General features: G+C 59.5%; 6 protein-coding genes across 6 annotated transcripts in view; 4 read left to right on the forward strand and 2 right to left on the reverse strand.

Moving 5' to 3' along the window:
• Positions 1-634: 634 nt before the first annotated feature.
• Positions 635-1,295, reverse strand: SPRG_11929 (hypothetical protein). The gene has a single exon (XM_012350807.1). It carries the CDS (start codon positions 1,286-1,288, stop codon positions 722-724), a length of 567 nt encoding a protein of 188 aa, XP_012206197.1. The 5' UTR covers positions 1,289-1,295; the 3' UTR covers positions 635-721.
• A 732-nt stretch (positions 1,296-2,027) lies between these two features.
• On the forward strand, positions 2,028-4,616 carry SPRG_11930 (hypothetical protein). Its single transcript, XM_012350808.1, has 4 exons — positions 2,028-2,302; positions 2,349-2,891; positions 2,939-3,265; positions 3,318-4,616. Exons 1-4 carry the CDS (start codon positions 2,038-2,040, stop codon positions 4,103-4,105), a joined length of 1,923 nt encoding a protein of 640 aa, XP_012206198.1. The 5' UTR covers positions 2,028-2,037; the 3' UTR covers positions 4,106-4,616.
• Positions 4,617-5,087: 471 nt separating this feature from the next.
• On the forward strand, positions 5,088-6,970 carry SPRG_11931 (hypothetical protein). The gene is made up of 8 exons (XM_012350809.1): positions 5,088-5,452; positions 5,501-5,548; positions 5,595-5,703; positions 5,759-6,180; positions 6,229-6,297; positions 6,354-6,436; positions 6,482-6,695; positions 6,757-6,970. Exons 1-8 carry the CDS (start codon positions 5,117-5,119, stop codon positions 6,946-6,948), a joined length of 1,473 nt encoding a protein of 490 aa, XP_012206199.1. The 5' UTR covers positions 5,088-5,116; the 3' UTR covers positions 6,949-6,970.
• An 84-nt stretch (positions 6,971-7,054) lies between these two features.
• On the reverse strand, positions 7,055-7,597 carry SPRG_11932 (hypothetical protein; the record flags this gene model as incomplete). Its single annotated transcript, XM_012350810.1, has 1 exon — positions 7,055-7,597. The coding sequence occupies one exon, from the start codon at positions 7,595-7,597 to the stop codon at positions 7,055-7,057; it is 543 nt and encodes a 180-aa protein (XP_012206200.1).
• Positions 7,598-8,133: 536 nt separating this feature from the next.
• On the forward strand, positions 8,134-8,391 carry SPRG_11933 (hypothetical protein; the record flags this gene model as incomplete). The annotated part of the gene is made up of 2 exons (XM_012350811.1): positions 8,134-8,309; positions 8,364-8,391. 2 exons carry the CDS (start codon positions 8,134-8,136, stop codon positions 8,389-8,391), a joined length of 204 nt encoding a protein of 67 aa, XP_012206201.1.
• A 945-nt stretch (positions 8,392-9,336) lies between these two features.
• Positions 9,337-9,855, forward strand: part of SPRG_21067 (hypothetical protein) — a gene marked incomplete at both ends in the record, with an annotated part of 2,745 nt that continues 2,226 nt past the window's right edge. Inside the window, one exon of the mRNA XM_012350853.1 lies at positions 9,337-9,651. Coding sequence (XP_012206243.1) covers positions 9,337-9,651 — 315 coding nt within the window. The remainder of the gene's footprint in view (positions 9,652-9,855) is intronic.

Raw genomic sequence — 9,855 nt, forward strand, 5'->3', positions numbered from 1 at the left:
TATAATCAATATTAATATTTTTGAAATTGAATTTGAGCAGAAAAAAGCGACGCTGTCGTGCTGCCAAGTCATTTGGGCTAAAAATAGAAAGCGTCTTGAAGTTTATATGCCGGCCGGGACATGTGGGTGCCTTCAACTTGAATCTAGGAAATTCAAACAGCTTGTGCCGCAGACCTTTCTCTTAATGTTTGTATGTGCCCAGCATTCGAACCTGAATCTTCGTCTTCCTTGCTCGAGAAAGATCGCGCACACGTCGGCACCGAAGTGCAATATGATAAGGCGAACTGCAACGGCTTCCCGGCTCTGGCAGCTGGCTCTGGCGCTGGCCATCGGTGCTCGACGCAGATCGAACATCCACCCCCAGCGATCAGTTATTCGAAGCAGGCATTTCTTTTTCGCGATAAGATCTTGGTGGCGTCTATCATTCTACTAAGCGGAGGGATCTATATATGCGGAGACGTCCAGGCCGTCCCTGCGCGGATGCGTTTCCTTGTACGTGCACACAGAGGCGTCGCGACTCGAAGGTAATGCTCCGACCGACAGCATTTCTCTGCTGCGAAAGATTACCGTCGCCGCCGACACCCCCAGATAACGCGCCCTTTTCAGGCATCCACCCTGCTCATTGAATTTCAGGTTGGAAGGTAAGGAGAGCTTCTAGATTTGAGGTCTATTGACTGTAAATAACGCATCGTGTACTGTGAAGATCACCACACGACGGGTATTAGACGAGCAAGATCGACTGCAACAACTGCACGTCGTCGTCCGTCCACGCGTCGTTGGGTGTCGTCTCGGGGGGGCCACTGGCAACGACGTCACGCCGACTAATGTGTGCTGGACCCGGCACACTGCTCGCCGAGGCTGTCCACTGGAAGGACTTGGTCACAATCTTGTTGCCACGCAAGAGGCCGGACATCTCGCTTCGCACAGGGGACAAGCCGCTGTCAGTGACAGGCTTTGTGCAGAGAGGGCTGCTAAATGCGAGTGGGTACGACGGCAACGCTGTCGCCGGCGCTGTGGGAAGAAGGCTTAGCGGGTTGAGCACATGCAGTGCCGGGTCCAGCAAGTGCTGGGTCATTGTAACCTGCTTCTTAAGAAGCGCTTTGCGCTCGGACCGCTCCTTCCGTCGAACAGCGTGCACCGACTGGTACTTGCGGTCGCTTCGGCGCTGGATCGTGTTTTGCTTGAGTCGATGCTCTTCACAGAGCGAATGAGCCTCGCCGTTGCGCTTCCGCGTGCGCTCCTTGAAGCATTTGCCCGTCTTGTATTGGCACTTGAGGTCGGCGCTCATTTCCCGCCAAATTTGTGAATAGTCCATGACAGAGGTTCCCACGGCGACCCGCCATCTTGCCCTCTGGCTATCAACGGGCTATTTATAGCTCAAATACGATTTTGAGTTTGAGTTTGGTTGTGCCATGCCCAGAGCCATGCAGCATGCCTTCTTGCAGCGGTATGCCAGCCTGAACGCTGTGGCAAGATGGCCGCCGCCGACGAGCACAAAGATATCTCGCCGACCGCATGTCCCAATGCACGCTCCCCGCGTTTCGCATGCCATTACTCACACCGTTTGAGTTTTGAGTTTCGACTAGCCAGTCAGCGCACTTGGTGTTTGTAAGAAGGTCGGATTGCTGGTAACTGACGCACTCAGACTCAATTCGGCCGCTCAAAAAATCCAGCACTCAACTCAATCCTCGGATTCCAGATTTGCTTTTGCCCGACGCTGTCTTCTTCCATGTACCGCACACATTAGCGAGTGCGAACGGTACAGACACAAAGCCCTTCGCCTCCCTTACTTGATTTAAATATTTGTTGCTGAGCCCCCTAGGTACCGTGTACACTGGTCGACCCCGCGGTGCCTCTACCTGTCGTGGTTTTGAGTTTCAACGAAGTGGATCCACGTCAAAAGTGGCCGTGGTTGAGTTTTGTCCGAATACCGCGCTCTCATTGGTCCAGGTGTCGTTGTTGGATCTCAACTGTCCGGATAGTGTATCCGGGTTCGGAAGGCCGCTTTTTGCCCCATATTTCGAAGACGCCGAGAGGATGGACAAGAACGTGCTCGCCCGCGCGACCGAGGACGCGGACGCGCCGACGCCGGGGTACCTCTACGGGGAGATCGCGCGCATGACGAACCACTCGTACGAGACCTGCATGAAGGTGCAGGAGTACCTCATCGGCCGCCTCAAGAAGAAGCAGCCCAACATCAAGTACAAAGCGCTCCAGGTCATCAAGCAAGTGTGTCGAGAAGGCCGCGGCGAGTTCCGCCGGGACATGCAGAAGCACGTACCCCTCGTCAAAGAGGCGCTGCGTACGCTCGCTTATGCCACTGCGCGGAGGCTAACGGGATTTCGTAGAATTTCGGGGGCCGCCGGATCCGTTGAAGGGCGACGAGTACTACCGCCGCGTGCGCGAAGCCGCGAAGGAGTGCCTCGAAGCCATCTTTGATACGAACACGGCGCCGATTGCCGCGGCGGGCATCCAAGGCCGCATCAAGGGCGTCGGCAACCCGGACGCGATGCAGCCCCAGCCCTCGGGCGGCTGGTCCAACAAGCTCTCGTGGGGCAGCAAGGAGCAGGCACCGACGCAGCACTTTAGCAACGGCAACTTCAACAACGGGCCGGGCCAGTACGGCGGCCAGGGCGGCTACGGCGGTCCCGGTGGGTATGGTGGCCCCAATGGCTACAACGGGCCGACGCCACCTGGCCAAGGCGGCTACGAAGGACCGGCGTACCCTGGTGGCGGCTCCAGCGGCTACAACGGACCGCCGTACCCGGGCTCGGAGGCGCCGCAGCAAGGCTATGGTGGTCCCGCCTACCCTCCGAACGGTGCTCCCCCGGCGCCGTTTGGTGGTCCGCAGCTCACGGGCATGGGCAACCCGCTCTTTGAGGACAAGAAAGGTATGGACGCATATCGCTATCTTCCTCAACTCATACCATCCTAGCAGACAAGGGTTTTCTCGAAAGCTTGAAGGACAAGGCGTCCAAGTTCCGCGCGAACGAGCCCCAGGTCACGTTCGCGGGCGGCCCGCCAGGCTCGCAGAATCCCCCCGAGGGCTGGAGCTTTGCCACGAACCGCGGTCCGACGAGCGGCGCATACAACCCCAACGCCAACTCGACGTACAACCCGTCCGAGCCGTACCGACCCACCACGTACGGCGGCCCCACGGGCTACAGTGCGCCCGGTGGCTCTGGCTACGGTGGCAGCAGCAACTACGGCGGTCCGCAAGACGATCGGTCGTCGGCCGCCAAGGACCTCAAGCAGCGTGCCTACGGTACACCACCTCATAATGACTCTAAGATCCATATCTTATTTTGAGCTGCTAGATGGCGACCGAAAGAAGGGCCGTGTCGGCGGTGTGTGGGATGCGGTGCCGGCACCAGCCCCTGCGCCGGTGCCCGTGCGCCAGCCGTCGCAGTCGCCCGGCGACAAGTACCGCAACGAAGGTCGGTACTCGACCCCCGATTGGAACAACACGGGCTCGACACAGCCGCCCAACTCGTATGGCTACCGTCGTCCGTCGGACCCGCAGCCGGTCGTCGGCCAGACGTCGGGGGCGGCCTCGGACGGCTCGTACGAACGCAATGTGATCCAAGCGCTGTGCCCACCCGGCGGTATGCGCGCCGTGCCGCCGAAAGACAAGCTGGATGCGTTCCTCAAGAGCGCCTTGACGCTGGATGCGGAGGTTGTCGGCCCGATCCTCGACGAGTGCCTCGAGAACGACGCGTGGCAAGTGGTGTCGAAAGCGCTCACCGTCATTGACGGCCTCCTCAACACGAGCGGCTGCGAAACGTTTCACGAGTACTTCGCCGACAACTATGACGCGCTGCAGCAAGCCACGAATTCGGAGAAGGCGGCCGTCCGCGACCGTGCGGTCAAGATCCTCCATACGCTCGGCCACTCGACGTCGGTGGCGCCGTCCGAGCCCAAGCCGCGAGCGGCGTCCCGCACGCACCGGGGCTCGACGGCCGCGAGCACCGATCTCCTCGGCGGGTTCGAAGACCCGACCCGACCCCGACGGCGCCGGCCGCGTCGCTCTTTGAGGGCCTCCAGCCTTCGGCAGCAGCAGCGCCGACACCGGTGCAGGCGACGACCGACATGTTCGGTGGGCTGACCCTCGGCGGCGGCGAGACCAAGCCGACGCCCACGAACCCCGTCGCGTCGTTCGACCCGCTGCTTCAGGTGCCGCAGCAGCAACTGCCCATGCAGCAGCAAATGCCCATGCAGCAGCAGCAACAACAGATGCACCCTCAGATGCTCCTCCAGCAGCAGCAGCAGTACATGCAACAAATGCAGCAGATGCAGCAGATGCAGCAGATGCAGTACATGCAGCCGCAAGCGCCCATGATGCCCCGCGGCCCGGCCATGATGCAGCAAGGGCCGGTCATGGGCGCGGCGATGATCCCAACCAACTACATTGCCAAGACGATCCAGGACCCGAACGAGGACGCGTCCAAGGCGTCGGGCTTCAACTTTATGTCGAAGGACTCGTTCAGTTTTGTGCAAGACCACATGAAGGGCTAAGAAATATGACTCCAGTGCACTAGGACGTAGACGGTTTTGACCAAGTAGCCACTATATACACTCCTCTTCTTTACCATGTCCAACAAAGTACTCGATCCCGTCCTTCCTCAACGAAATCGGTGGCTACTGCCCGTACCAACCAAGGCTTGGGCCCTTCGATACGTTCAGGACCGTGCGACCATACCCCACGCACGACCACAGACAGCCTTGCTGCCTTGGTTCTCCGGACTCGCAGGTCGCCGAGCTCGATAGAACAATTCCACCATAAGCCAGCAGAGCGTCTTTGACACTGTTCTCGCCGGCGGTAGCATGATCCATGGCGATGCATGTGGCACCACAAGAAGGCGCAATCTCCGTTGCCGCTGATGCATCCTTTTGCTTCGTCAATGGCCGTGCGCCTGGCGACCGACCTGGCGTCAGCTCGCCAATTGCTCCAGCGACATGCCACGTACTTGCTACTGGCTTGCAGTTGAAGTGGCAATCCGATGCCATTGGTGCAAAAGATCGCGATTTTGTCCAATGAAGCGCTGGATGCACCAATCTGCAACGGATTGCGTCAGATCCCAATTTCTGACGCCAGCCAAAGAGAGACGACGAAAGCATGGCCGGCGACTCGACGTACGTGGGCACGTACTCGCCCGTGACGGGCTTCGTCTTCCTCTTCAACCTCATCGTCGGCGCCGGCGCCTTGACCATCCCGCACGCCTTCGCGCAGGTCGGCCTCCTCTACGGCCTCGGCGCGCTCTGCCTCCTCGGGCTCGTAAGCTACGTCTCGGCCACGTTTGTGATCGAAGCCATCGCCGGTGTCAACGCGCTGCGCCGCCTCAGCAACCCGCCGGTATTGACCAAGCAGGGCTCACTGACCATGGTTTTGAGTGGCGCGTCGCAGGCGGTCGACGAGGCCTCCGAGGCGGTCCCGTTCCTGACGCACACCGAGGTAGACATGCCAGCGATCGTAGCCAGCATCACGGACATGCTATTCTAGGAGGAAGAAGGCTACGTGGCAGGCTTGCGCTTTGACATTTCGGAAAAGGTACGGTCTCCATGCATGCGCCGAGCGAGGCCTCTTATATACGCAGATCGAGATTGCCGCCATGGCCCAAGAGCTCTTCTCGCGCAAGGGTCTCGCCGCCTTTTATGCATGCGTCGCGGCCTACCTGTACGGCGACTTGGCCATCTACGCCGTCGGTACGCCCTCACGTAGATGATGCATCTGGCCTCGCTCATGGCATGTGACGTCTAGCGATCCCAAAGAGCTTGCGCGAGGTCATCTGCCCGCGCCCGTCCAGCAACGCCGCCGTATGGGAGTGCCCGAACGTCGCGATGAACAGCGCGCAGCTCTACCGCATCCTCGTGGTCGTCTTTGGGCTCACGCTCGGCTCGTTTGCGTTCGGGCACATGCAGAAGACGCAGTGCATCCAGCTCATCACGACCGTCATGCGCCATGCATCGTTCGCGCTCATGATCATCCTCGCCTTCGTGGGCATTGGCCGCGGCGAAGGCCGGCCGATTGCCGACGTGGTTGCTCACGAAGACATTACGTCGCTGCCCAACTTTTTCGGCGTCTGCATCTACTCGTTCATGTGCCACCACAGCATCCCGGGGATCATCGCGCCCATCAGCAAGAAGCGGTCGGTCGGCCTCGTGCTCCTCTACGCATTTGTCGTACGTCGCCTCCCACTTCGAAGTCGCAAGCATGCAGCATTTGCGTAGGCGGTCATGATTGTGTACGTGGTGCTCTCGATCTCGGCCACCTTCCGCTTCCAGCCCGCCGACATCCAGGTCCATCCATTCTGCTCTCATGTACTCTTTAGAGAGACTCATCGTGGACGATATAGGATGTGTATACGCTCAACTTTAACGACTACCCGGTTCGCTTCATTGCGTACTTTCTGAGCTTGTTCCCGGTCTTCACGCTCAGGTACTCTTGGATAAGATGTCGATGCCTCGCATGACAAGATTGTAGCACGACGTTTCCGATCATTTGCATTACGCTCCGGGAGAACCTCCACACGCTCTTCAAAGGCGAGCCGAACTCACCTGCGAGCAACCGCCACTGCAGCCCGACCACCCTCTTTGCGATCGCGGCTGTCGTGCCGCCGCTCCTCGTTGCGCTGTGCACAGAGGACGTGGGCATGCTCGTGGGCATCACTGGCGCGTATGCAGGACTTGGCATTCAGGTATTAGATGCGCCTCGATGTAGTGCAGGGTAGTAGTATTGTACTGATGGTGGACGCGTAGTGGGTGATTCCGGCTGCGTTCGTCTACTGCTTGCGCCAGCGCCTCGTGCTGCTCCAGACGCAGCTGAAGCTCTCGAGTCTCCCAAAGAACCCGTACGCGAGTCCGTTTGGCAAGATGGTGTGGCTCTATTTAACGTTCGCGCTCTCGGCAGTCTCCCTCGTCGTCATCACGTACACCCGCCTCTTCAAGTAGAGGCGACGATACATTGTCCGATTCGAGTCTGGTGGTTTCGCCACATGCAGACGAAATCGTATCTTCTTACATAAGAACAAAATGACAACCCGGCTCCGTACGACGCCTAGCCCTTGGTCGGGGTGCGCGTCGGTGGCAGCGTCATCAGACACGGCCAGAGCAGGTGCAGCATGCTCGTTCCGATGAGGAAGAGGCCAACGAGACCGACCCAGAACGCTGCATCGCCGTGGAGCCAGAACGCTGCATCGCCGTGGAGCCACATGCCGCTCAAGAGGATTGCAATCGCCCAGTAGGCGAAGCTGCGATCCTCGTCGTGCGCCGCGTCGTGCCCGTACACGCGATGTCGGGTGGTTGGCAGTGTCAAGGGCGATGGCCGGGGAAGCTCCGAGAAGACGAGACGGCTCTGCACCTCGCAGTCGACGCACGCGCGGACGCGGTGGGTGTCGTGAAATCGCATGTAGCGGCAGCAGCGCATGCAGATGACTTCGCCGCAGAGGCGGCAGTGGTGCTTGCGAGTAAAGAACGAAAACGTCTCGCGGCACACGGAACAGTGCGTCCGGAGCTCGTCCGGTACCCACGCGTCGAGGTGGCAGAGGTATGCGACGCCGACGCGGCCAGAATGGCGTAGCTGGAAGCTCAGCACGGGCATTTTAGATATAGCCGTGCTTGCAGGAAAGACAACCACGATCACTGCCGTTGCGTCGTCTGGACGGTGAAGCCGTTGGCGTTGGCCGGTGCGAGGGCTAGGGCTACCAGACTAGGGTTGGGTTATGGCTTCCAAGCCGGCAAATGAGCCGATCGAGTCTTCCTCCACGCGCTCGACGTTCAGCTATGTCGAGATGAAGGTGATATACTCGGGCCGTGTGGACACCATCCTGTATGGCATGTCGTCGCCACCAGATTCGCTGCCGGCAGGAATCTCGTGCCACGCGACATGACGCGTGAGAAGTGTATGGCGAGCCTTGCCACGCCGAGCGGAATGCTGCATGGGAATGCTGTGCGTCAACGCGGAAGCAGGTTGACACTGGTCGCGACTCGACGCGTCGCACCAGCATCGACTGGACTAATAGTGTCGAGCGGACAGCACGTGCCACAACACAATCCAGATACGCCATCTGGACTACGTCTTCTCGCCAAGTCCACTGATTGGTTGACAGGCCATTCGCCATTCCGCTCGGTCGCCAAATGTACGCTCTCCTCCTCCAGCACAACCAGGCGGTCCAGGAGGCGCGGCACCGCGAGGAGGCGCGTCGTCGCGCCGTCAACAGCATTCGTCTCAAGCGCCTTCTGCGACGCTTGGTGCGCGACCAGCGCGTTGCCCGCGCCCACTCGCTGCCGCTCTTTGATGACGGCGACGCGTGGTATGACTTTTCGCCGCTCGTTTGTCTCTCGCGCCACATGCCGGACGCGCTCAGCGACGCGTTAAAGTCGATGCCTCGCTAACTCCTCTGCCACCGCTGCACTTGATGTCCACTCTGGCGTCCTGTCGGCCAGAACCATCGATTTGACTTCCTCTTGAGCTCGAGTTTGCGGTTGGGTTGTGGTGGACAGCTTGATATTAAAATGCGATCCCATGTGGACAAACGGATACGTCGAGAACTGCTTGGTCGCACTCGCTTTTGTGGCTTTCACCCACCGACAACAATGTGTGCCATGCAGTATGGACGGACGCAACAGGGTCCGTCCCGCGTCAGCCTGGCCTGTCGGGAGGCCATGTCATTCATTGGCTGTTTTTTCTATTTTCGACCAATCCAATGCGATGCCACCGCGGCGGCCACCACACCAGCGGCGCAATCGGCCCAATCGAGTCTGAAAACGAAATCGCTCAAACGTCGTCCAGCGATAGGCCACGCTTTGAGGAGCCTGAAATGCGCCGTGGCGGCGGCGTGTGAGCTCTACAACCAGAGATACGCGGCCTGCCGCATTTGCTTGTGGCATATGCCACATTCAACCACATGCTGCCATATTCAACAACATGGGCGGGACGCGTGCTGCGGGATGGAGCCGCGTACACGCTTGACATTGCAAAGGTCGGCCACGCGTTGCATGGCTTCGATACCCTCTTCTGAGGGCCAAGCGACAGCCAAAGCGACCTTTCATAAGCACTGTCAGCGGTCGACAACGAATGAATTCATTTAGCGAATGATATACAAATACGGTAATGTAGAACCTGTGTGGAGGAGCTAATGCTCGGCTCGGTCTATCGTCGCCCTCCGACTGATGTCATACGACAATAATATTGTCCTGTGCGTACAATTGTACTTTACCATCGCTTGTCGTCTCGGCTCGTCGTCGTGCCAACAGCGCACGTCCGTAAAAGTTGCGTGCGTCTATCCGATCCGGTCACCCCCATCAGCGCATCTGATCCCCACTTTGCAGTTTTTTGCGATGGCCAACGCCACGGCAGCTGCGACGACCGGGACGTCGGCCGCGATCCTCTCGAACGGCCTCCTCATCTATGGCCCGATGCTCCTGCTCGGCTTTGTCCTCTTCGAGTGCGTGCGCTGCCGGTGGCTGTACGAGGTCGCGCCCAAGTCGCCTCTGCCCGACGGCCTCTTCCGCTGGATCCCGTTCGTGCTGCGACTGACGGACGACGAGCTCATGGACAAGTGCGGCCTCGAGACGCTCATGTTCCTGCGCTTCGTCCGCGTCGGGAAGAAGCTCGCGCTCATGGGCGCCTTCCTCTCCATCGCGCTCTTCCCGGTACACTCGATTCCTGCATAACATGGCTGTACGACGATCGGTACTATGGCTAGGCGTACTATAGCGAGCCGCAGCCGCAAGCGCACTGGGTCGACCGGCTCACGATCGGCGGCCTCACGGACGGCGACAAGCGCTTGTGGGCGACCGTGCTCGCGGCCTTTGGCATCACGCTCACGACCATGTACCTCATCTACGACGAGAGCA

This window comes from Saprolegnia parasitica, assembly GCF_000151545.1.
Source record: "Saprolegnia parasitica CBS 223.65 unplaced genomic scaffold supercont2.70, whole genome shotgun sequence".
In the NCBI taxonomy this organism is placed as follows: Eukaryota; Oomycota; class Saprolegniomycetes; order Saprolegniales; family Saprolegniaceae; genus Saprolegnia; species Saprolegnia parasitica.